This window comes from Gigantopelta aegis, chromosome 9 (genome assembly GCF_016097555.1).
Source record: "Gigantopelta aegis isolate Gae_Host chromosome 9, Gae_host_genome, whole genome shotgun sequence".
In the NCBI taxonomy this organism is placed as follows: domain Eukaryota; kingdom Metazoa; phylum Mollusca; class Gastropoda; order Neomphalida; family Peltospiridae; genus Gigantopelta; species Gigantopelta aegis.
In genome coordinates, this window is record NC_054707.1 from 39,840,552 (window position 1) to 39,868,214 (window position 27,663).

The 27,663-nt window shown below is 35.2% G+C and overlaps 1 protein-coding gene across 3 annotated transcripts; it reads right to left on the minus strand.

Annotated features, from left to right (window-relative positions):
* On the minus strand, positions 1 to 27,661 carry LOC121380495 (PHD and RING finger domain-containing protein 1-like). 3 transcript variants are annotated; one of them, XM_041509325.1, is made up of 16 exons: positions 27,587 to 27,653; positions 21,177 to 21,289; positions 19,534 to 19,780; positions 18,547 to 18,759; positions 17,930 to 18,105; positions 16,912 to 16,995; positions 16,385 to 16,503; positions 15,669 to 15,754; positions 14,976 to 15,130; positions 14,227 to 14,418; positions 12,665 to 12,873; positions 11,671 to 11,802; positions 10,335 to 10,474; positions 6,090 to 9,331; positions 4,291 to 4,419; positions 1 to 3,290 (listed from the first exon to the last, which is right to left on the minus strand). In XM_041509325.1, the coding sequence occupies exons 3-16, from the start codon at positions 19,676 to 19,678 to the stop codon at positions 3,132 to 3,134; spliced, it is 5,181 nt and encodes a 1,726-aa protein (XP_041365259.1). In that variant the 5' UTR covers positions 19,679 to 19,780; positions 21,177 to 21,289; positions 27,587 to 27,653; the 3' UTR covers positions 1 to 3,131. The 3 variants fall into 3 exon arrangements, with proteins under 3 accessions (XP_041365259.1, XP_041365257.1, XP_041365258.1); XM_041509323.1 differs by lacking the exon at positions 1 to 3,290 and having other exon boundaries at positions 3,887 to 4,419; XM_041509324.1 differs by lacking the exons at positions 1 to 3,290; positions 21,177 to 21,289 and having other exon boundaries at positions 3,887 to 4,419; positions 27,587 to 27,661.
* Between the last annotated feature and the right edge of the window lie 2 nt (positions 27,662 to 27,663).

Sequence of the window (27,663 nt, forward strand, 5' to 3'; positions counted from 1 at the left end):
TGGACTTAAGTTTTAATCAAAATAAATCCAACCAAGGTATGTGATACATCTACATTAAATAAAGCTATCAAAATGTAAAATCCTTTACAACTTAAGTCTTCCAGGTTTTATATACTAGTATATACATGTATTCAGATGTTGAAAAAACCCAAATCATTAACAACCAAAAAAAACAGAAGTCAAAAAGTACTAGAACTGCACCAATTAGTTAATGGTTTAGAGTAGCTACATTAAAGTAGATGGTGTAAATATCTGAAGAAACAAGAATGTTTCTTACATTGTACAATCGATAGGTAATATTTGTTACACTGTACAATTTTTAACATTAAATATGAAGACGTACCCTACTCCATTTGTTGAAGCTGCAATCTCAACTATATATTTTAAAAATTATTTAAGCATTTAAAATATTTTCACGCGGATAGCTCTGCCACTCGCCAATTGCAAATTTTAAGAACAATTGGGTACTTTTATTTTAATTTGGCAAAAAAGAAATTGTGTGACAATTGATATTTTGTTGGAAAATAGCTTTAGGTTTTGCATATTTTAAATAGTTTGGCGAAACTTTCTGACCCCCCCCCGAGCTGGTCCCGTTTCCTCACATCAGTCTTCACTATTCCCTAGATACAGTTGATCTACATGTAGGTCTTTAAAAATGTATTAATTCACCATTAATGCTAAAAAAAAAAAACCCATACTCTGGCCATTTTCACTCTTTAACAGAACAATGTACAAAGAAACCTCTTTAAACTGGACACCCACTTAAAGGAAAATGTTTGTTTTGAGGGGCATCTGGTTTAGTGAGGTTCTGTTCTGTACAGTCATTTAAAAAAGAGACCATATTCAGTTTTAAAGGAATTCTGAGAGTTTGGCTTTGAGGGGTGTCACTGTAATTGTAAATAGATTTAAAAAGGGGCAACAGACACGTCATATCAGAGCAATTAACCACATGCAATGAGTATAACAACAGCAGGTTTACTTATTTTGCACTAAGAAATTATTTCAAGTTATGAGTGAGATAGCAGCTTTAATATCCTTAATTTGGTTTTAAAACCCACACAAATTACCAAATTCATCACTTATCAAAATAACCTAATACAGCTATGGTATTTTATAAAGAATTTTATTAAGACAAAATAAAAAAAATGGTAGATTATAACGACATGAAAATGTCACTCAAGGTGTGTGTGTAACCAAACGTACTCGAGAAACTTACATGACATATAACCATTTAGTTTTTGACTAGATTCGTAATAAATCTGATGCAAATGTCATTTTGTACACATCATCAAGTTATATTTGTTGTACCATTGATAATTTCAATTTTATAAGAGCCCAGAACATGATCAAATCTTTGTATGGATGGATCATATTAATAACTTATTTCTCGGTACAGAATCCAAGATTTTGTAAAGTAAGACAATTTCATTCAGACATAAAAGTTTAGAGCAGCTGTAAGTCCTATTCTCATTTGTGTCACATGCAAAAATCAATATTCTTTAGTAAAACTAGCAGTAACATTTGCCATCTGACCAAAAACAAAATAGATATCCTTTAAATCTATCAAGCAAGCCACTTTTAAATTAAGCTTTTAATGAAGCAATTGTACTTAATATTAAAATCATTTTTTTTCTTTCTCAAATGTCAATATACTTTTCTACCGTATGCTGAAAATTATAAATATTTGCAAAATATGTCTAGCTTTAGTGTTTTAAAGGGACTATCCAGAAATTGCTTTAGTTGTTAAAAGTCCAAAAGAGACTTTGTAACTACTGTAATCTATATATATATATATATATATATATATATATATATTTGCATAAAATATTAGTGGCTGTAAATTAAATGTGTTTGTGTTTATACTTGGTCAAACTTCATTTTATATACAGACACTGATATTCTAAACAAGAATATATATTTAATATGTAAATTTAGTCGTTAAAGGTTTTATTGGTTGGAAGCATATTACAATGCAGGAAATTCAGGATAGTCGGTCTACTTTTTCAGTATGAAACAGAATGAGCTTCAAATTAAAGTTATTGACCCAACTCCATGAAACTTATTAGTAAATTTTAACAGAACTCTCACAACACAACAGCTAACATCAAACTTATTTCCAATCCTACAGTCAGTTTTGCAGTTTCAATTCCTCTTTGAATATGTTAAAAGTTATGACTTTTTTTTTGGGGGGGGGGGGGGAGAGAAATAGGGGAGAGAGAAATGGTATTTAGGATATGCCTTAAAATGTAAAATTGGAGTCCAAAATATACAAAATATTAAATGTACAAAAATGTTAATATCTTCTGTTCAGCGAGTTTACAGTAAAAAGCATCTCCTGAAACCAAGAATATGTTCACAACATACCTCTGAATGATACAATGAAAATATGAATGTTTTTAAATCAAACCTAATAATTTTAATTCCAATTCTGGTCCAAAATATTGAACATGAAATATTTTTAAAACAAAAGGCATAAAAAATGTTTTTAGTTTATCCAACATTCTTGCACATTAAATTGCTGTTTTTATGACTGTAGGAATTATATACTTTTTGTATTTGGTCTAAATGTGCTTATGTTCAAATCTGGGACATATATAGCAAATATGGAAAAGTGGGTTTTTTAATATTTAAAGTGTTTCTTTTTTTTGGTCTAGCTAGAGAAAACGCTACTGGAACTCAAATTCACACTTTTTTAAATATTGCCATCCATCCGACTGAACGACTACATTATTTACAATAGACAAAAATCTTTTATCCACACATTTTTCAATAAACCTTGGACTAATAGCTTGAAGAAATGTAAAGGAAGCTTCCATACCGTGTTCTCCTTCTCGAGAAATTAACTACATTTCGAAACTTAAATACATTTTTGACACCAAAACACATCACGTAACATCCAGAAGGTTCAACAAGCACACAAATGCATACTTTCAAAAGAAAACTGCATTTTGTCAATAAATTGTCCACCATCCACTGATGTATATCACACTTGTATATTCATGCACATCACAAACTAGTCAGGAGTTCCCTCTCTCTCTCTCTCTCTCTTTTTTTGTAAATCACATGATCACTGATAATAATGTTGAACTGAACAAACAATCTGTTACTGTTAGCTATGTACAGGGTAAACATCATCGAGATGTTTTGGTTTTTATTCCATTTGTCTTAGAATCGTCTTTTTTCGACTTTTTACCGCCACTGTGTCTGCGTTTACAGAACTTGGTAACGTATGCATCAACCAGAGACTTAATTTTCATGGGATTTATCTCCCCTGCCTTGCTGTGACACACCTGTGGAGAGAAAAAAAAAGAGAAGAGAAAAATAAGTTATTTTATTTCATGCCAACTCAACTAAAAATATACTAAAGACAATTTTTTTTAAAACTATTTAGCACCACTGCATTGCAATGTAAAATACAAGCTACATTCAAGGACATGACAGGAGATTTTCAAAATGAAATGCAAATACTGACAACTGATGTATGAATTAAATTCCATGTCTCATCACTATGTAAGTCAAAAAAAATCTTGTATTTAAGCACATTTACCAACTTGTAAAACTTTTTTGTCCAAATATATTTTAGTATTAGAAAAAATACACTGTTGCTAACAGTTACAGAATTTGCACACTGTGGTGCCCTGAATTGTATTGTATCATTTGAATTGTAATATTTGAAAATTGTAGGAAAGATTGTTAAGAAACTACCACATTCCAGAAAAATCTTCTGGGTCTTAAAAAGTGAAGGGTGCAAATTAAAAAAAAAAAAAAAATTAATCTAAGTACACGGACAGAAACTAACTAAAAAAACATATACACCCCAACCCACCCCACCCCACCTAAAAAAAAAAGAGTAGTTTTTTCAATTCTGAGGACATATTTACAAGATTGTACTGGGGCTATGTAAGAAAATGGGTTCCTAAATTTGTTTTTATTTTAACTTACAATTTTGAAAAATATTCTGGCCATATTATATTGAGATGATCTATTAATCAATGTGCTCTAGTGCAGTTGTTAAACAAAACAAACTTTAACTTTTATTTCTAAAGGTTTGCCAGTTAACATACACATTCAAGTTACTCAGCAATGTGATTACTGATACAAGCTAAATTGATTTTTAGGATGGATAGTTAAATAAAGAAAAAATTTCAGCAAAACCCCCCAAAAGAACTGAAAAAAAAAAAAGAGCTGAAAAAAAAAAAAAAAAAAAAAAAAAAAAAAAAAAAAAAAAAAAAAATAGAGCTGGAAAATGAGCTTGTGCTTATGATCGGTAGGTTTAATCCCAATACAAACCTTTGGTACTGCTTTACGTAAGATTTCTTTGTATTCGTCTTTGGTAATCTTCTTACTACTGTAGTAGGGCTTGATGGCACATTTCACTTCGTCAACTACACGCTCCTGCAAGTGCAGTTTCTTCAGATACTGAAAACAAATGAACTTTATTCACACTGTGTCATGAAGTGTGAGACAAACCAGCACTACGAATACGATTGTAAAAATTAAGACAAAGAAATATAAAATGATTTATTAATATTATTTAGTTACCCTAGTAAAGTGACAGTGTGTAATCGGTCAAAAAAAAAGAAGAAAAAAAAGAAAGAAGAAATTTGCGGAATAAATTTTAAAACCCCCCACCTCCATATAGTTATCTCCATTATGAAATGAATTTTTTTCAACATCCTGACTACAATCTAACCATAAACATTTAAACAGTTTACTTGGCCTTTTCCACTTTCTAATGATGACACTATCAAATGGTGTCATTAATTTATGTCAGTATTATGAAAAAATACATGCAGCAAATCTTTTTGCCAATTTCGTCTGATTGTGAATTTCAAGAATTCCGCAATTTCGATTGCGGTGTAGCAATATAGTCTGGGAACGAGAACAGTGTCATCCAAGATTGTTATGTTATTTATGAATTTCATTTAAGTGGGATACTAAATTATCAGGTGGGATACCAGATTTTGAAATGTTAGTATCCAACTGGGATACTGCCCCAAATTTTTAATCTCGAACAATGCAGGTATTACAGTCCAATGAAAATCCACCACCTAATTTTCAGTTTTTATTGCTTTCACATTTGTGATGTTGCTAAGAAACACACAATAACTCTAACCCTTGTATACAATGTATTTACTGTCTACCAGAATACATTCAGTTATACAAAATCAGTTAAATAATCCAAAAAAAATCTTCTTGAATTGTTATTATAGTGTATTATTTAACAATATTTATCAATTATTGACCGTCACCGAGGGCAATAATTTCTTCGGTCCATAAAACATGATATTGCCCGAAATGTGGTCAATAATTGTTTTATTACACAATATCATCCATAAGATTCGTACATTCCTGCTTTATTTATCAGAATTGAAATACGCCAACGCTTATAATTTCCCGCAATGCCTTAAAACGATGGGATTTAATGACGTCACGTAATCCTATGACATTGTATGACACGCAGAGGAATGCGGAAATAAACAGTTGAAACATTACCAAGACAAAAATCAAATTTGAGATGTTATAACCAGCAAGCACGTCAAAATCATATTAAAAGCAAAATAAAACACAAAATGTAGTAAATCTGAATATACATTTATACTGAACAGTTACCGATTACCTCCAAATGCATTTTTTTGTTTTGTGTAACATAAAATCCTGAGTGTGTCGATTCCAACTGCATTTTGATGTAGGCCTATCATGTACATTTCTAAATCTGCGAGATATTCCATACACAATTTGAAGATTACTGACCTTGTTTTTGTTGTATTTGCGTAATTAAAGTCAGTATGACTAAAAATTTTTATCTTTTTGTTGAAGGACAGCAAAATGTTTTGTCACAAGTTTGTGCTTGTTTACATTAGAATTATTTAGCAGTTGACATTGCATTACATTACCTACTCATTAACTGGATAGAATTTTCTCTCTTCTTCATTTTCATTTGTTAAATCCCCATGGGCAATATCACTTTTGATGGACTGGTGAGACTGTCTCAGGGCAATACCACTATTTACTGACGGACATGTGACTGGTTTTCGACCAATAAGAATACAGATATATTCTCATTATGTAATAATCACTTTAAATACCTTTTCCTTGTTAGTAAGCTCTGCTGCAGAAGATGGCATATCATCTTGTTGAGACGCAAGTGCCTTGACAGCTTTGCTCAATGAATGTTTGGATTTTCGACTTTTTTTACTTTTCATTCCGGTGTCGGGAGGTGTGGGCAACACCAATTCACACTCTTCATCCAGGGGAGACAAGTCCATATCAACCATCTCCATGGAATCCAGTGGATCTTCGTTCTCCCGCGACTTGTGCTTCGAACCAGACACTGGCTGGGGAACTTTGAAAATGCCATCATGCTTAGAATTCTTGCCCACCAAACAAGCCTGCACTTTGAGCAGGGTGGATATATTCTGAAGCTGCTGTATGGGTATAGCCGGTTTGTCAGGCTCTTTACTGTTCGTGGAACTCAGTATTTTGGATGTGGATGGCAAAGTTTCAGTTGCACGGGGACATGGGCCGGGACGCTGGGCCCCAACACTCATCTGGTTTATTGTTGGATTCAGAGTCGGCAGCACAACACTTGTGCAGTTATTCATGTTTGCATTTCGTGCGAATAACGAGTCCGATTCCGAAGGAATTTCATCCATCCCTCCGTTCAACATGGCCTGTGGAATTACCGACATAATAGGAGGTCTGGATACAATAGGGGGTCCGAACTGATTCTGTACGGGGATCACCTGTGTGGAGTTCACCGGCCAACCAAATGGGGGACCTGGGCCTGGAGGGTGCATTCTGGGAAGCGACTGGAATGGCACTGGTCCGTTGAGTAACAATGGGTTTACAAGGACTGGTGTTGGCGCAATGCTCGTCGGCACGGTTGGTAGCATGTTGAACGAGACAGGAGGAAGTGGCGAGACAGCGGGAAGAGAGGAAGGTGGGGCGAGAGCTGAAACCTGAGGAAGAGATGCCACTGGCTGAAGGTTCGAACCTGGTGGAAGAGGAATATTTCCAGGTTCCACAGAAGGAAACCGCATTCGGTTTGGGATAAGATTTGGACTGTTAATGTGCGGCAGAGGTGGCAATGAAATATCTACGTTAGCACTGTGCCGATTCATGTGATTGAAAGCCAACATTTCCTTTTCTAGTTCATCGGTAGGGTGAGCTGGGTCATAATTGTGCATTTCACCATCAATTTCAATTTCCATCGTCTTAATGTCGGCGTCTGATGTTACTTTATCGACAATTGTAGGTATTTTCTTTTGTTTTCCCACACTCTTGCTGGCAGAATTTTTTTTCGTGCTTGGCTGCTGTATTTTCTGGTCGATAACCGTTGGTATTTTGCCATCACCTTCTACAGTCTTAGATGCATCGTCTTTCTTGGCAGGTGCGGGAGGAGCAGCTTTCGTCACAGGTGGTGGGGGCAGGGCGTCCTTTTTAGGTGGTGGTGGCATAGATGGTGTTGGTATGTCCTCGAAGTTGACACCGATGCTTCCAAATATCACACTGTCCTCCACAGTGTCTTCGTCGTCGTCATCATCAATAACAATGGGATCATGACAGTTGCATGTGTGTTCAACAACTTTGATGGTTTTTTCAAACTGTGGTTTTGCAATTTCAACAGGTTTAGTTTTCTTCACTTTCTCAGGAACTGGGTAATCATCATAGTCATCCAGTCGGGCACTTTTTCTTTTATGATAGTGACGGTTTTCCTTTGTTAGACTATCTTTATCGGAATGTTTTCTCGGACTAGGAGAATCTGAGGGAGTCCGACTCCGCCACGTTTTCCTTTCACTCTTTTCACGACTCCGTTCTCTTTCTCGTTCACGATCTTTATCACGATCTCGATCTTTATCACGATCTCTATCTTTATCACGATCTCGATCTTTATCGCGCTTCTTTTTCTTCGACGACCGTTCTCGCTCAGAAGACCTTTCCACAGAACCAGACCTATCACGCTCTCGTTCGCGCCTTTTTCGTCGTGATCGATCATGTGATCTTGTACGTCTTCTCTCCCGAGAACGGGTTCCATACTTTTCTTTAGATCGGGACCGACTCCCGTGTCTGCCCCTTGAATGCGACCTACTTCTGTGCTTCTCTTTCGAGCGAGATCGTGTTCTATACCGGTCTTTGGAGTGTGACCGTATTCTCACTTTCTCTCGTGATCGACTATGTGATCGCGACTTTTCTCTACGGTGTTTATGTTTCACATGAGTATCGGACTCGTACACATACTGTTCCGACCTGCTGTGCTTATCACGTTTTGACTTTTCCCTTTTCTCGCTCACGACCTCGGTTTCTTCATACACATACAACTCCTCTTTCTCACATCTACTATCATCTACATACACTTTGCTAGTTTCCCTATCACTTTTCACTTCCTCGTGTAGTTTTGAACTTTCTCGTTTTGAATCGTGCCTCCCCGACAAGAGTTTCTCCTTCCGTTCCTCCTGCTCTCTTCTCCTCCTCCTACGAGACTCTTTCTTTTCACGGTTTCTGTACGCCCTTGCGTCATATTCTCCAAAGTTCAACCTATCAAAGACACTTTCTTCCCCTTCCTCCACCTGGTCGGCCTCCATTCGTCTATGCACCTTTTTCTCTTTCTTCGTCAGCTGTGCGAACTCGTGTATCCTCATCTGGTATTCTTTCTCTAAAGCACTTTCGTCACTACCCACCGACCATTTACTCAGAGAATCATGGGATTCTTCTTCTGTCCTTACTATCTCGCCGTCTTCGAAACTTGCTTTTTCATCTTCCACTTCTTTTTCCATGGGCACTTCCACTTCGTGTTCGCCATCCTCAAAGACCTGCCTTCTGGAAGAGGAATTCTGAGAATCGGGAGTGTTGTCCCCGGTACGCGACAACTCAATCATTAAAGACGAATCCTTTTCCACTACAACACGCTTTTCTGACGAGCTATCATCATCATCAGAAATATCGGAGTGCATGGGAAGAGTGGATGGACCCCTTGGACTGTTTTTAAGTTGACTCTCAACAGATTTCGCCAAATTATCAGGAATTAAGTCGACGTCTTCTGTAGGTTCCGACGGATCATATTCACTTTCCTTGGCTTTCTCCTGAGAATTTTCATCCATGTCCTGGATGCCGAACACTGCCAAGTAATCACTATCAGCCTTTCTAAGCGGTGGGCCAGCCTTCTTCTTCATCGAGATTCTAAATGGTTTCACAGGACTGGTTAAACTTTCACCACTTTTGGCCTCTTCGTCTTTTATGTCTTTTTTGAAACTGTTAAGTTCAAACATACTGTCGTCCTTTGGTTCTGGTAGCTTTGCTTCGGGAATCTCCCTGTTTGCCTGGAGAGACCCTGAAAGACACAACAGCACCCAACTTAAATAAACTCTAAAATGTATACACTATGACAAATAATTTAAAGAACACAAGAGATTATACAAGCCAGTGTGTCGTAATACATGAATCCTGACATAAGTTTAGTAAAATCAGTATGATTAACACGCAAGTGTAATAATATATTTATTATCCATATTATTCTTCTTTATGAATAGGCTAACAAATGAATGAATGAATGTTTAACACCCCAGCACAAAAATACACTAGGCTATCAGGTGTCATAAAAAGGTAAGTATACAAGGACCGTTTCAAAGGTAACCAGGAAATGACAAAATGACGTCATTCGTGGGTCACATGAAATTGTTATGTGGTCATATTTTTCATTGTACATCTTGAACCGTGTGGATAATAAAAACTTTAATAGTGACCATTTTCACATGATTTATGAAATATTTGTATATTCACTCAACCAGCAGCCAGTACATTTACAGTTTATGTAACATTTCGCTTATAAAATTAAACAAGGAAAAAGGAACTTGTTTGTGCAAATACTGGTTTTCAATAAGTCCTTTTCGTTCATTTTTCTTTCGACTCATACTGTGAACTTTGATATTTTTTTTATTTATTTTTTTTTATATTTCAGGCAGGTCCCGAACATGCCGGGTGCCCCATTTATTTCATAAAGCCTCCTTATTTACAATAAACCAGGTTCTCCTTGAATGTGGCCAATAAAAATCTACATATGAGTGTAAGTGCTTGTTTCAAAATAATATACATTTTAGTTAGTGCATGTTTGTGTTTTTGTTTTCTTTATATTATTAGTGTGTGTGACTTAGGTGGTGTGTATAATGAAGTTTGATATTACCACCTATGAAAATATGAAAAAGTTGGAAAAAAAAATAATTCCATGGATCTAGTATATACAATACTGGGATGCCATTCAATATACCAGAAAACTTCAACATTTAAACAAAGCTAAAAATACATGATCTCAATAAAATTATTGATCATATTCTCACCATCTTTGTGTATGGTGACATCTTTACTCTGCATATGTAGGAAAGACTGCCCATGCATGATTGAACCCAGGATATCAAATGGAGTGGAACTGGCTGATGCAGAGGGAGCCGCAACAGTTGTGGTGGACGGATTAGATGCTCTGAAATAAGAGAAAAAACATCAGGTCATGAATACTGATGGATGTACATGTATTTTCAAATGAACCTGTGTCAGGTTTGATCTTTTTAAAAAAATGATTTATAATAATTAAGATATATAAGAAGTAACATTTTAGCTACTACAAATATTAGAAAAATAAGAACACACACAGAATATACAGACACCAATATTCCTAAACAAACAAATTTATTTAATTAATAATTTTAGTTGTTGAAAAAGCTTTATTGGTCAGAAACATTTTCTAATGACAGAAAACTCAGGACCGTCCATTTAATGTTTGGATTTTTCTGTTCTTTTCTCATCATGCCTTATTATCAGATTCAAAACAAGACGAGATATTTATTCAGTTATTTAGGCCACATGACCAAGATAACTAATTTTAAAACAAATTAATCATGCGCTACGACCGGCTTCGGTGGCGTCATGGTTAGGCCATCGGTCTACAGGCTGGTAGGTACTGGGTTCAGGCATGGGTTTTTAATCCAGATACCGACTCCAAACCCTGAGTGAGTGCTCCGCAAGGCTCAATGGGTAGGTGTAAACCACTTGCACCGACCAGTGATCCATAAATGGTTCAACAAAGGCCATGGTTTGTGCTATTGTGCCTGTGGTAAGTGCAAATAAAAGATCCCTTGCTGCTAATCGGAAAGAGTAGCCCATGTATTGGCGACAGCGGGTTTCCTCTCAAAATCTGTGTGGTCCTTAACCATAGGTCTGATGCCATATAACCGTAAATAAAATGTGTTGAGTGCGTCGTTAAATAAAACATTTCTTTCTTTCATGCGCTACGTGTATACAAATTACAATATATGTATAATCAATTTAAACTGGCAGATTTCTTTTTAAAAACAAGGCTATTCCTTTAATACACTTTAAATCTTGGGTAGAAATCAATAAATTAAATTTTTCTCTTGAAGGATTTACTATAAAGTATTTTGATATCAAAAATGTCCTGCTCAAAGCATAATATGGACATACTAAAACAAAATGATATTCATCTTCCAAAGTTCCGGTGTAGTAAAAATATTATGAACATTCAAAATGAAAGAAAAAACCAAAGAGGCTTGCTGTGAACCACCTAGCTAAACCTCAGTGAGACAGCTTTAAAGGGTTCCAATTATTCATTGATCTTCAGAAGTTTATGGTGAGGTTGATCACTTTTAGTGTAATGCATACCGTTCTGCAGAAGCTCTGATCTTGAAGACAGGTTTGCGCGACAGCAGTGATGACTTTGAGTATTTGACAACTCGACTAGCTGGCTGACAACTGGCTGATGTGCCAGGCTGCTGGGCTTCACTCTGGTTTTCACTGCAACAGAAAACTCAAATTTAGTCACAGTATTTAACACATATAACACATATCTCTAACACCCCAAACACATGAACGGAAAACAATGACACCATCACAGCATTAACATTCAAATGCTAAACAGTCTTTATAGTAATTACTATATATATATTGAAATTTAAAAAGGTTACAACTTATTGAATTAAAGACAATTGTTTTATTTAATAAAAAAGAAGAAGTTTGCTTTAACAACACCACTAGAGCATATTTTCTTTATTAATCGACTATTTGATGTCAAGTATTTGGTAATTTGGACATAGAGTCTTAAAGCAGGTTTCCCCACTCTTTGATATACCAGTCATAGCACACTGGCTAGAATGAGAAATAGTCCATTAGGCACACCAATGGAGATTTATCTATTTAATTAATTAATTAAAGTTAACTCTTTTCATTTAATTAAAGTTAATTATTTTACTTAATTATAGATAAATTATATTACCAAACACTTCGCAAAATCATTTATGCAATGATACAAATGATTTCAACCACAATAAAGTTAAAGTTTGTTTTGTTTAATGACACTTGGTAATTCCAACTCGTAGTCATCCAAGTAAACCCGCTACATTTTGTCTAATACAGCAAGGGATCTTTTATATGCACTTTCCCCCAGTTAGAACTAGAAAAAACCCAATCAGTTGAATGGATCCACTGAGGTGGTTCAATCCTGCGATGCAAGCACCTCAAGTGAACACTCAACCGACTGAGATAATAAAGTAAAATATGTCTAGTCATGTTTAAGTCATAGCAACAGTATTCAGTCCATAATATACTGAACACATGCTTCTTTCATCTGCTGAAATGTCTCATGGCTGTGAATACTTACTCTTGATAAACAGGGTCTAAATCATCTTTATGGCCAAGAATAGAAAATGACGAGACTCCGATCTCTGCCCGTTGCATATCCATGGTCTTTCCAGCAGGGAGTTTTTGCAATGGAATTGACAATCCTACCGGTGGTTTTGATAAGCCAAGTCGCTCAGCAATTCGCGACTTGACAGTGGTAACAGGCTTGCGAGCTGTCAATCTTCTAATCTGCAACAATAAAAATACTTGATAAACCACTATTGATGTAATTTACGAGATGTTAGAAAATACCAATCACAAATTTTCCCAAAATATATGCCCATTTAATTTGATTTGGTAGTTAGAAAGTTAAACTCATAAACTCCACAAATTTATTTTACATCGATATACGCAAATGTTCTAATTCTTCTTTACAGTATAATAGATGACTAAATAAAAAGACTATGTCAATATACATTATTAACCAAGAAAGGGAAGAAATATTTATTCAATAACACATTAAATGCTATTTGGTGTCAATATATTGCTATTTTTACATTTAAAGCCACACACCCTAGTTCCATCCAGCGAAAATAAATTATAATTTGGTTAATCTACAAACCTGTAACACACTTAGATCATGTTTTTATCAAATGGAGTGAAAAAGCAGGTTTTATATCGATAAATACCATGGGAATCCCCATGTCCCAATTGCTTGAAATAATTTTGAAAGTTAGTATTCTGATGTCACCAGTAGAAGCACAACAATGCCTATGTCACGACAAATTTCACAGACTTGGGGTGCGTTCGTTCACCTCTCCTGGACATGTTCCAACTGTTCTGTCCTGGTTGTATCCCCTCTCCAGATATCGTAAGACTTAGCAAAATTATTGGTTTTAAGGGTTTGTAATGTTTTGTATTGAGACACACTTACTTGTCTGAACTTTATTGTTACTGAAAATGTTCACGAACTGTTAAGAAAAATCTCACAAATGAACAACAACAAATCAGATGTTGATTGCGCGAACCGTGCACGAGAAAACAAACCGAACCAAAATGATAACGGTCACGTGATATACCAACGTCTGTGACATTAAAAATAGATTGGACCTCGCTTGCTTAACGGTTTTTTCTCGACAACACGTTTTGTGAAAAAATGCAAAAAATGCATTTCGTGGTTTTACAAACATCAGGATTACCAAAAAGCACTTCAGGTGAATGGAAATGTGTATTCTAAATAATAAAATGTAAGTAAAGTGCAATTTTATTTGTGAAAAATGGGGTTTAATAGCGAAAAACAACGCCGTAATGATTAACAAATAAACGTAACTAGGGTGTGTCCCTTTAAGGGAGTGAGAAAGGAAACCTGATGCAGCTACGTAGGTTATTCCTACTAAACAGCAGCTATAATATAATATAAATGCACTTCCCATGGCATAAATAGGACAGTATATAACACATGACCTTTGATATATACATATGTATGTATATATATATATGTATATATTAAAAAAACCCTAAGTAAATCAAGGTCTATATATGGTATTATTATATAATTGTGAAAAGTGTCACCCAATCTGTCAACATGAAAGCAAAAATAACCTTTCTCCTTTTGCCTCCTTTTCTTAGCTTTCTTCTTCTTGTTTTTCGTTTCCTTCCTTTAGTCTTTGTGCCCGCCTTATTGGTCTTCTTCTTCATACGCCGCTTTCGCCTTGTTTTTCTTCTCTTCACAGTTTTCTTCTTCACCGGTGACTTTTTCGGAGTGGCAGACTTTGGCGCTGTTGTGGACTCATCCTGAAAGTAAAATGAGGCCATCACATGAAAACAGACTTGTCTCCACCTGTTGCATGATGACAGCAAATGCAGGAATTGAATTTATATTTGTTTTATCTACAACAAATTAAAAATGTTTTAAATCAGTAACTTTTGCAACAAATAAACATTAACTTAAAAAGCAAAAATTATCCCTTCAGTGTAAATAATTTTTATCCAATGGCAAAAAAAACCCTGCCATCAATAAAGACCTGACCTAAGGCAATTCATACTGGAGTTAATGTTAATTTTCTTCGGTGCTGCCATTAATTTCTAACAATGGCAAATTAATAAACATTTAAAAGTCAGTGATTATCTCCCTTGAATAAAGTGGATAATGCTTTATTCCACTGAATATGATTCATAATTTGAGCTAATATTTGTTTCTAGTATATACATTTTGTGAAAATTTTATAACTAAAAATAATTCCATCAAGAAACAAAAATCATAATGCAGATAAACGTGTTGTCTGGTCAAGACTAGGCAACAAACAACATATTATTCATCCAAAATGAAAACTAGAACAAAACTCGGTCACCTCTGAGGATGATACGATAATCCGCCGTAATCTCGCCCGCTCCACACGTGTCTGGTGGATCAGGGTACGAACTCGTTCACTCACTAACGTTCTGGCAATCAATCGTCGACGAGGACGAACTTCCTCCTCCTCTTCACTTGTAATGGTAACTGACCCTATTGGGAGTATAATAAAACTAGTCGTTTCAAAACATCAAGGTTACATAGCTGTTATGGTTAAAATGTAAAAACTGAAAATCCCCGTTGAACGTATACTGAAGTAGAACAATTTCAGATATTAAATTTGTCTCAAATAAAATTCAGTTAAATTAAGAGAAAAAAATCTAGTGCCCAAGTACAATTATTTTTATGCAAGTAAAGTTTTTTTTTAATGACACCACTAAACCACATTGACATATTTAATCATTGGCAATTGGATGTCAAATATTTAGTAATTTTAACATATCTTAGAGAGGAAACCTGCTACATTTTTCCATTAGTAGCAAGATATCTTTTATATGCACCATCCCAAAGATAGGATAGCACATACCACTGCCTTATATATATCAGTCGTGATGCACTGGCTAGAATGAGAAACGGCCCAATGGGCCACCAATGGGGATCGATCCTAGACCGATTGCGCATCAAGCGAATGCTTTACCACTGGGATACCTATAAAAATATCAAAAACATTTGTTAAAACACTGTAACTAACCTTTGTTGGCAGCTGTACAATCAGAACAAAACCACTCATCCACTGGTACGTTAGCCAATGGAGGACTCAAACAGTCAAGATGATACCTGAAACATAATCAAAATTTATAACTTGTTCACTTCAAATTCCTTATGCAGAATTAATTACATAATAACTCCCAGAATCAGGCTCAAATTATCATGGGCATGATAAAATTGGTAAAATTAATGAAGGAAGGAAGGAAATGTTTTATTTAACGATGCACGCACTCAACACATTTTATTTACGGTTATATGGCAGATATTGAAGGAGGAAACCCAGTCGCCACTTCATAGGCTACTCTTTTTCATTGGCAGCAAGGTATGTTTTATATGCACCATCCCATAGACATGATAGCACATACCAGCCTTTGATGTACCAGTCGTGGTGCACTGACTGGAGCGAGAAATAGCCCAATGGGCCCACCGACGAGAATCAATCCCAAACCGACCGCTTTACCACTGGGCTACGTCTCGCCCCTAAAATTAATGATATATATATAAATATATATATATATATATATATATATATATATATATATATATTTGAAACATGCAATAAGATGAACATCCTCAGAGTCCAAATATGACGAAGTTTCAATTATCTAAGACACAATTTGTCAGAAACCAGCTAAATGTAAAAACTTCAACAGTAAACTAGTACAATTGCTTAATCTCAGAACGCAGCCAATATCTCACCCCAGATCGCAGCCATCACAGAGAAGTAGGCGGTCTTCGCGATCACATCTGCCACACACCTCACAATAAGTTAATTCATCTTCCGCATCTTCCTGGCTGTTTTTATCTTCAACAGTAATCTATTATGAAAAGCATTAGCATGAAAATACACTTTTATTTTATACTAATAACAATTATTAACACTGTTTTAACAATCTTAATAGTTAATACCCTAGGTTGTGAATTTACAATTCACTACCTGTTCATGTGAGAAATTTGCAAAGCCTGTTTGTGTCTTACAAGCATGTAACTGCATAGCTTTACAATGCTTAAACACTTCCGTTTAAGAAAAAACATTCTTTGTGAATTCAACCCATTAAGTTTTTATATTTTATTCAAATATAAACTTTTTAATTACAATTACAATTTTTTTTAAAAAGGAAAGAAAAAAGACACTGCTAAATATCTGGTAAGCAAAACTGCAAAAGATCTGATAGCAAAACATGACTAGAATTTCAATAAGAAATACAAAATGTTTTGCTACTTACTCTTCTATATACACTGTCTTCTCCAGCATGTCTGGCTAAGATCAAGCGAAACACTTGCCGATCTACAGGACATGTATTCACATTCTGAAAAATAAAACCACCCATTAATTCATTACTTAAGTATAATCAACCATTACATGTGCATGTGCCATGCATACCATTGTATGGTAACTATCAAACATCATATGATTAAAACAGCTTTAGCTGTTTTGAAAGCTGTGTTACTCATCAAAAACATTATCTTCTTTTAACCACTACATTAGTAAAACACATTTATAATTGTTTTAAGGATCCAACAATTGGTTGAACCAAGTTTATTACATTAAATTCTTATTTTTTTTCCATTGCAATATCAGTGTCACAAACCCCCCCAAAACTGAAATTATATCTATCTACAAAGAATTGTGCCACTACATGTTTGATTACATAAAACAGGTAGCTGTAATATAGAACATCATATCTGAAAAATCCAGGAATCTATTAACCCATTCTTCTATATTTAATTAAAAGGGTGGTAGTAGTTATTTTTAAAGTTCCAAATATTAATAAAACAATTTTTAAGAGTTTGTCATTTTCCATAACACACCTGCTCCATACAAGTTGCCAGGTACAATGAATTTCTAGCAGAATTAATCCCCATACAAATAATAGCCTGTTAACAGCAAATTTTAATGAAGGAAGGAAATGTTTTATTTAATGACACACTCAACACATTTTATTTACGGTTATATGGCATCGGACATATGGTTAAGGATCACACACATATTGCGAGAAGAAACCTCCTGTCGCCACTTCATAGGCTACTCTTTTCGATTAGCAGTAAGGGATATTTTATATGCACCATCCCACAGCCTTTGTTACATCAGTTGTGGAGCACTGGCTGGAATGAGAAACAGCCCAAAGGGCCCACCGACAGGAATCAATCCTAGATCGATCACGCATCAGGCGAGCACTGTACCACTGAGCTACGTCCCGCCCCTTGCGAATTTTAATGAATGATTAACTGTATTATTCTTACTTTTGCCCATTCCTGAATACACTCCAGACAGAAGTGGTGGTCACAGGACTCTGGCGTGCCTTGATCCTGGTCTCGGAACCTGTTCAGACAAATAGGACACAGGTCCTCATCCCCCGCATCACTGTCAACAGCTACACCAGCAGCCAGACTGATATCCTCCTCATACTCCTCCCATTCTGAACAAACAAAAAGCCAGGTTTCTATACGTTAAAAAAGTATTTTAAAAGATAAAATTAGAATTATGATATATGTTGAATACTTCAGATAGTTATAGGTGTAATAGTGTATTTTTGTTTGAAACAAAACAAAATGACAATGTTTTATTTACCGAATAGATGTGATATTCTACATTTATTCACATATTACACACAAATATAGAGATTCAAAAAGAACTTAATAAAAAATGGTTAAGAAAATAACAGTGAGAGGAAGATGATGCAGTTTAATCCACCTGTAAGACACAAAACAACAACAACAACAACAAAAAAACCCTGATAAAAATCATAAATAGACATAGTATCTGGAAAGTGGAACAAAACTAAATACAAAATTTCTCATTAGAGATAATTATCATTCTGCGAGTCATATAAATATCATGTTAACACTTTTCACCCCACCTTCTTCGTCATCTTCATCATCATCATCATCTTCATCGTCATCATCATCATCATCATCACTTGCTTCTTCGCCTTCCACTTCTTCTTCGTCACCATCATCATCATCTCCTTCCTCGTCATCATCATCATCTCCTTCCTCCTCCTCATCATCTTCACTTTCACTTCCATCCTCTTCATCTTCTTTCTCTTCATTTTCATCTTCATCATCATCATCTAGACAAAACAATAATACCACATTTATGATCATTTAAATAAAATGTCTACATAAATTGCATAAGAACTGGATCATGTACACACAAAAATTCATTTAATAAGGCATAAAATATAATCTTGTGTGTGTCTAGTTATGCAACCGGACACCAATTTTAACTGGATTTAATCTGGATTTTTTTTTTTTGGGGGTGTGTGTGTGTGTGTGTGTGTGTGTGTGTGTGTGTGTGTGTGTAATATTTTTGAATCTAAAATGTTGAAGTTAAGTTTTTGTTTAATGGGCACAATGATAATTAAACCATCGGCTACTAAATGTCAGACATATGCTAATTCTGGAAGGGTCTTTAGAAGACACCCAATATGTTTGTTAATTTTTATTTAAAACATATTATTTAAAAAAAATAAAATAAAAAAAAAAAGACTGAAAAAAGGTGTTGGACTACATTTAATTTTTTATGAGTTGACTGGATTAGTTACAGAAAACTAAATTGTTTAAGGTTGGTTCTACCTGTAATATGTCACAACTAAATCAAGACTCGAAATTATGTGGAGTTGGAAACAATCTTTTTAATCTTGAAGGAAAAGCAAGAAGTTTAGTAGTTTTAGACTTCAGGCACAGGTACCGATATAAATTTTATAGCTGTATAATACTTTCAAATGGAAAGCAAAAGCTGTTCATAATCCTTAAGTATTTTATGTATTTAACAAGCTACTGTCTCTTGCTCCATGTCAACTTCGAGGCTTGCTAAATTATCATGAGTTAAAAAGGGTTTTTACCTTTCAATGTTTCATAAACTGATGGTGGCTGAACTGTATTTTTGGGGCCATCGTCGTCAGATCTACCTGCAGATTCATCTATCTGCATTCTACCTTCATCTGACGAGCTAGAATCACCCGGATCATTTAAACTGTCCATATTCATTGCAGTGAAAACTGATGCCCTTTGACTTTATTAGCAATACATGCTGTATCAAATTTACACCTCTGGGAACGGCAACTTCAGCTTATTTTTGGGATGCAATATCTGAAGACAAAAAGGAAAAATATGACAACTTATTACAGTCCTAGCATCTTACGTGTGTATGTGCATCTGTGTGTAAAAAGTCTATAACATAGTTAAAGGTCATTTCTCAGCATTTCACAGGCCTTTACATTGCGACCATTTTTTTCATTTGACCACTGAAATAGTTCATACTATGTATATAAACAAGAATATCAGTCAGGTACATGATACGCCCGTCAGGAGTGATGGAAAACCAGAGATGTTATGGGTTCAATTCTAATTATGTGAAATTTTTGCAATGGGATGGATGGACAGTTTGTTTTGGACCAACTACTGATGATACTCCATTGGAAAAGGTGATCTGATTAATGACTGGACTGAGAAATAGTTTGATGGGCCCACTGACAGGGATCGATCACAGACTGATCCTCATTCCAACATTGACTGCCAGCTGTTATTTGAACGTCTCATCTACATCAAGTTGTTACGCTGAATTGAAAAAAAACCCACCCTCAATTTGATATAGAACGTTAAATGTCCCAACGTGAAGTCATCAAATACTGAAAAAGGATGAATGTATTTGATACTAGAGATGATACCTGTCAAATGATACCAAATTCAAGACCTATCTAGAATTGAAAATAAGTAGAAGTGACTTCTCCCTTCCCCCAAAAAGGGGAGAAGTTTGATAAAAATAGTATACATTCAATGGTACATTTCGTAATATTTCAACATGTTCCGCGTTTGTTTGGAAAACTGAATTATACACTCAGTTCTTATTGTAATATTTTGATGTAACGTAACAGTTCAGACAGCAAAAGGAAAAAGAAGGAAGTGGAAGTCACATGACCGGAACTACAGGGAGCATATAGTGAAGAATGTTAGGCCATCCCATTGGCTGTTGGGATGTTCGGACCAGACCACTTGCATGGGGGTGGGGGGTTGAGAGAGGTGCACTTGTTGAGGACAGGTAATGTTGAAAAGAAAAACTATTGTATGTTTTATTAAAAACATGATATTATTAAATAGTTGATAATGTGTTATGTTAAAATGAAAGAAATAATTAGTATTTTCGACGTGACTGAAATGAATGTGGCCGAGGATTGACAAGGCTTGACTAGTCACAGCAAACGACGCGATATGCATCTGGTGCCAAAGTAAAACACGGACTGACATATGGCAACAAGGTGTCACGTGAGCTATGACACTAAACAAGTCGGGGTCTTGACGTCTGTTGAATGATTTTATTTTTAAAATTGGATTAGGTCCAAAATATTACAGCGATGTCCGAGTCGACTTCTTGCTACTGCTAATAACTTGGCAACTTGAGCCGACTTTTGGCAAAGAAAATGATCATTTCACCGGCAAGATTAGGACCTACAAACTTGTCTCACTTGAATGAGTTCTTAAAAATTACCTGTTGGTTTATCTGTAATTGCCCATCTATAAAATGTAAGGGATCATCTATATTTGTCACATGTAAAGGCAGCTGGTCTATGGGCATTACTTGAAGACAGTAGAAAGAGTTACCTGAAAATAGGTTTCCAAATTCTAAAAACAAAAAACATTCCAACACTCACGTCAACTGAAAAAAGTTACTATTATTTGAGGCTTTTCCATAAAGTATGTCATAATATGTTGATCGTCCCCAAAGTAAAATGACTAGATGTGGGAATGCTTATGACTGGTTAGATATGATAACAGCACTGACAATGAAAAGGTTTTCTGTTCAGCGCTAAGAGATGATGCATGTACACCATATGTAGCAAAACCAAATTTAAGTGTTCTGTCTAAAAAAAATGTTTTAACAATAATGACATTGTTGTTGCAAATATAATTAATAAGATGCAAATTAACAATTGTCAAGAGTAAAAACGTTCTTCAGCAGCCATGATAATGCAAGAATCTCGTGAAAATGTGAAATATCCATATATGGAAATACCGTAAACTCTCTATATGTCAAATTTGCTGGTGCCAGCTGGTTAGTTTGAGATATCGTTATATTTGAGATAACTAAACATCTAAAATTTTCATGGAGCCGTAAATCTAACAATAAAAATTCTGATAGTGGATTTTCAAATTATAATTCACACTTTCGTCCATTGGTTGGGTCTTTAAAGTAGTGTTTGGTGGAAGAAAAATCAGTTTAATACAATGCAGGCCTTTCAGTTGTCAACAATGAGTGCTATTTTTTTCTTTTGTCGTTTAAATTTTTTGTCCAGAGCCAAACACCAATCAGTAAACATGGCCGACATCATCCAGGCAGTTGTGTTATTTCGATACTTGCATGGCAAGGATTTCACATGTTTAAAACACCTTCACTTCCCCATTATCAGTAGCGGCAAGTTATCGGTTTCGGTCTGGTTACTGCAAACGAGCGCTGTTAATCGTTCCTTGCTCTTTTTGCCACCAAGACAATTCACACCTTTGAACTCCAGTGTGCGTTCTGGTATGATTTGATAAAATATCGCAGTTTCGTCGGCGTTGTATATCTGGTTCAAAATCATCTAGTACATTTCCTAGCGGGTTTTTTTCAGTCAGACTGGGTCCTTCACTGGATTGCTCGCAGCGTTCGTTCTGACATATTGCAAGATGAATGCATAACAAGTGTACACTCTTATATTTTTAATAAAAAAATTTGACTTAAAATAACAAGTTAAAACCACTCATAGTAAGAACACCTAATCCAATACCTTTATATACCCAATCCCACTTTTATTGTTACCCGCTTTTGATAACTGCTGAGCTTTAAAGTTTAATAGGCCACCACTTTCAAGCGACCAGATTAAATAAATACCAATTAGGCATACTTGGCAATAACAACAAGTTAATCTATTGGCCTCTAATGATCGAACACAAACATAATAAATTAAAAGGAGGCCCTTGGCTTGGTTTACTGATCTTATCGAAATAATTTTATTAAATAATAATTATCTTAATTTATGAAAAATACGTTTTCAACTTCGACAAAAATATACAAAATATATAGTAAATATGTCATATGGGACCACATAAGTCATTTGACATAACGTGTCTATATTTGTGTCGAAGTTTGAGATAAACATACAAACTCTTACATGTTTATATAGAGAAACGGTTCGGACCCAATTCTTGCTTTGAGATAGTGTGACGTTTGAAAAAACGGAGTTTGACATATAGAGAGTTTACTGTATACTACATTAATTTTTTTAATATGATAGATTTAACAAAATGTATTTTTGATTTCTTTCATCTTTTAAAACTTAAACTGCATTGTCTGCTCTCAGAACTATTTTGACAGGTAAAGGACCAGTTTTTATTTTAATATGGTGAACACTGTAATAATATAGCTAATTTTGTATTTGAATGTCAGTATTCCAATGCAGCCTTTTACATTGTGACCGATTTGGTTGCATATGCAACAATTTCTTTCATTTAGAAAAAACATTTTATACCATCAATATAAAAATACAAATAGGCGCCATCTGGTTCCGATAAGGAAAAGTTAACAGAGGGCTGCAATGACGTCACTTTACATCTCTGTACATTAAAGGAAACATGACACGAGACCATATTATAGCTCATTTTAAAAGAAAAATGATATAAAAATAATATACAAATAACTTTATAACAATAAAATACGTGTAGTTAACTTAAAATGAAGAAATTACGCTAACCAGTATCAAAGTACGATTTATGCATATTTCTTCGTGAGCGTTCGGAAAAAAAGGGAAGTGACGTCAGAGCCGCTGTACTCTTCCATTGTTGTTAACTGTTTATATATGGAGTAAGGGGCTTACGATCTTTTCAGTCCAACAGTGCCGTACTGCGCGGCCTTCGGGTGTAAAAATAAACAGTTTAAACGATCGGGATTGTCTTTTTATGGTTTTCCAAAGGATTGTATCCGAAGAAAGACGCGTGTATTTTATCGCAAAAGAAAAGATTGGACACCAACACCGCATAGTACTTTGGTGTCCGCCTAATTACAGCCCGGAGCCCGAACATTACCCGGAGACAAAAACAGTACTCGGTTGCGAATGCCGAGGTGTACATTGTACATATTTGGCATAAAGATACACCTCAGCATGATGTATTTATATATGTTAAAACAAAAATGTAGAATTTTTTATTTATTTATTTTTTTGGAAAAAAAAGATTTTTCATGTTAGGGCTGTAGGCCTACATAACAAAATCTGTATTCACCGTCCGAAGAAGGAAACGTCAATAAGTAATTAAATATGGCATATACAAACATGGGATTTGGCATGAGGATACATCTCAGTACGATGTATTTAAATATGTTTTTAAAAAACGTGTAGAAAACAATAATAATTTTAAATAATGTTTTTAATCTTCGGGCGGAATACGTTACAAAAACGTTCCTCATCGCCCGAAGCCCCAAAGCAACACGAAGTTCAATACAAAAAAACCCACTACTGTCGGTGTCGAAATAACTATTATGTTTCATCCACGGGCTGACTTGAGAATCGGAGTGTTGTTTTAGTTAATTGGTCCTTTCTTTCCGTGGCCTGCACATGTGATTCCTGATTGGCAGGTGTATATTGCAGGGTATCGACCAGGTAAGTGATTACCACGGTCTAGACATGCGTACAAAATACGTGCCAGTTTTTTTAAGATTACAGGGTATTGTGGCGTAACCTGTCGCGACTATAGTACAATGTTAATGGACATTATCAGCCGCCCTGCTTCATTACTGTAAATAATGCTGTAAAACCCTTGATTAAGTAGACTTTCCCATCTAAAATTACAAAACTGACCAATTACGTAGTACCAAAGAAAAGAAAATTATCACTTGGGTATCGTGAGTGGTAGTTTTTTACTCTAACGCACCCTACCAATAGGCCTAATAATATGCTACTTTTTTTATGAGAGAAAAATACTATAACCCCATTTCGTTCTATTGATGCAAATAGAAATATATTTAGTTTAAAAGTTGATTATACTCTCAAGTCATTTATGTTGTTTTACAAGCCAGGTTAATGAAAGTGAAGCGCCTTGTCGTAAATTAGAGCGTTTGTTTACACTGTGCATACAGATTTCATTATGTACAGCCCGAACATAAAAAATGCGATATTTTCTAAAAAAAAACCCCAAAAATGTTTGTCCTACATTTATATTTTTTACATATTTAAATACATCATATCGAGGTGTATCTTTATGCTAAATATGAACAGTATACACCTCGGCATTAGCATCCGAGTTTTGGTTTTGTCTCCGGGTTACTTTCGGGCTCCGGGCTGTAAATTGGTCGACCGGTCTGGTCTGGCACCATCAGTTTCCCCACCCTCCGACTCGCTATCCGTTTTTTCTTCAGTATCACTGCTGTAAGTAAATGTGTGTCTTTCTTCATTTACTAACAGCTCATATTGATACGGCAAAACGTTTTGCGAACGAACACTCATTGTTTTGGTAAGCTGTGCAAGTCTTAGATTCTTTATGAGTGGTACGGACTAATGCTTTTAAGTGTAAGGCTTCAGATCAAGCGACGCGTCTCTGACGTCAGGGACCTCGTGATTGCCCTGCTCATTAAAGATCGGCAATTTCCGCTAAGAGCTCGTATCTGGGGTTCTTTTATGGAGATATTTTAAGTAATTAATTTTTTATAATTTTTTTTTTTTAGGTGATTCAATTTATAATTAATTGTACATGGTTGGTGCCAAATATGGTTTACGTGACATGTTTCCTTTAACTGGGTGCATGATGTTTCCGTTTTATATAAGAACACTGGAAAAATTCCAAAGCAAAACTGCTATAGAATTTTCTTTTTCTTTTTAACATTACTAATGCATCAGACTTGTTTGAAAAAAATCTTGATTAATTTTTTTTTACTATTTACGTAATATGGATTTTAAGTGAAATTACTATGATATATATATATATTTATTGTGTACGAAGCCAAAACAAGGGTGCAAAAAGCTAATGTCGTCAACCTTAGTGGTAATACTATTGAAGTATATTAGTACTTATAGTGCTAACCTTGTACTAGTAGTGTAGTGATAGAATGTCATTTTAATATTAGTGTGTCTTTTGTGCATTACTGCAGTGGCTTACCTCAGATCTGAAATAATGGACTGACAAAAACTGTAAATAATGTTACATTGATGCTATTAGTATAGTCGTTGAATTTAATTAACAATTTATTGTTATTATTACATTGTGTTACTATTAGAAGGGCTCAAACTTAATGACAACACTTGCAGTCTTTCAGATATAAATTGCCGTAGGTAGCTCGAGCATCACCGACCGCACTTTTGTGCCATCGGTAAAACGCATCAACAATGACAAAATGCTAAACAAAATTGCCATCAGTGGGCCGTTTGACCCATGGCAATTCTTAAAAAAATTGCCGTGGGAGACAAATTCTTAAGTTTGAGCACTATATTAGTGCTCACCAAATATTCCTCATGAGCTCGTCTAGGACAGTATATAGTTTTAAAATACCTACAGTTAGTAAATAGCTTTATGTATGTGACAAATATTGATCAACAGTTTCTGCGGTGCTCCAAAGAAGATACCAGAAGAAGATATTTACAACCAACATGGTGCTCAAATGATAGGAATAGCCAGACGGTATTGAACATTGCAAATTTTAAGGGATTATCAATACATGTCATCTTTCAAAGAAACATGTCACTGTGATCTTAGCGGTGGTGCTACAAAGAAATAGCATCCAAATCCCAATGGTAAACTGAGATGTAGACAAAAGTTTCCATTACAACAGGCTTCTGAAAACTGCTTATGCAAATTTAATTTTGTGTAACCAAATTTATTTATTTTCGCACGCAGGATTTGGAGCACCATTTACTTGGATATAACGGGATACACAAAAAGGAAATGGGTTACCTGGATTTATTTCTGCATAAATGGGTCACACAGATTTTCAATTCTCAGAGGCCTATTACATTACCTTAACTAATGACTGAAATGGCTAAATTACAAAGTGAACAGCCAATATGGCATGGAATGGATGGTACAAATAACTATGATTCAACTTCAATAACAAGCTAGCTACTCACCAGACGAAGGTAGGAAATGTTTATTTAATGACTCTCTCAACACATTTTATTTACAGTTATATGGCGTCAGACATATAGTTATGGAACACACAGATATTGAGACAGGAAACCCACTGTCAGTACTTCATGGGCTACTCTTTTTGATTAGCAACAATCGATCTTTTATATGCACCATCCCACAGACATGGTTACGGAACACATATTGAGACAGGAAACCCACTGTCGGTACTTCATGGGCTACTCTTTTTGATTAGCAACAATCAATCTTTTATATGCACCATCCCACAGACAGGATAGTACATACCACAACCTTTGTTACACCAACTGTGGAGCATTGGCTGGAACGAGAAATAGCCCAATGAGTCCACCGATGAGAATCAATCCCAGACCGACTGCGCATGAACTTTACCACTGTGATACAACAGACATCAGTGAATACAAATGGATTTTAAGAATTTTTGCAATTCTGGTTTAACAACACAAAGTCATGCAAACATTAATGAAGCATTGTTAATTTAGAAGTGTACCTATGTATTGAAATTCCAAACACCAAGAAAATACACCTGTCACACACAAAGCGAAGACGAATTTAACAATTCAACGCAAAGAAAAAGTCTTCAACATCAACCGTCTACATTCACAATGTCTGTGCCAGCGACTTTTTTTTTTCCCCCAAGCGCAGTCTTGTCAAACTTCCATACACAATACAGCAAAATGACATTTAAAAACTATTGCAATTATTATTATTATTATAGCGAGCATTTACATTTAGAATACTCTACAAAAACACTACATGATAAAGCACAATTACTTTCATTGAGTAACAAAAATATTCAGGTCACATTCTTCGAGATTTTCGCCATGTTGCCAAATCCGCCATATTGACAG

Excerpts from the sequence above, each read along its gene's own strand:
- LOC121380495 (XM_041509324.1), bottom strand. The coding sequence starts at position 19,678 with ATGAATATGGACAGTTTAAATGATCCGGGTGATTCTAGCTCGTCAGAT. Across the intron at positions 11,803-12,664 it reads TTAGACCCTGTTTATCAAGA|TGAAAACCAGAGTGAAGCCC; the intron begins GTAAGTATTCAC and ends TTTCTGTTGCAG. Across the intron at positions 4,420-6,089 it reads AGCTTACTAACAAGGAAAAG|TATCTGAAGAAACTGCACTT; the intron begins GTATTTAAAGTG and ends ATTTGTTTTCAG.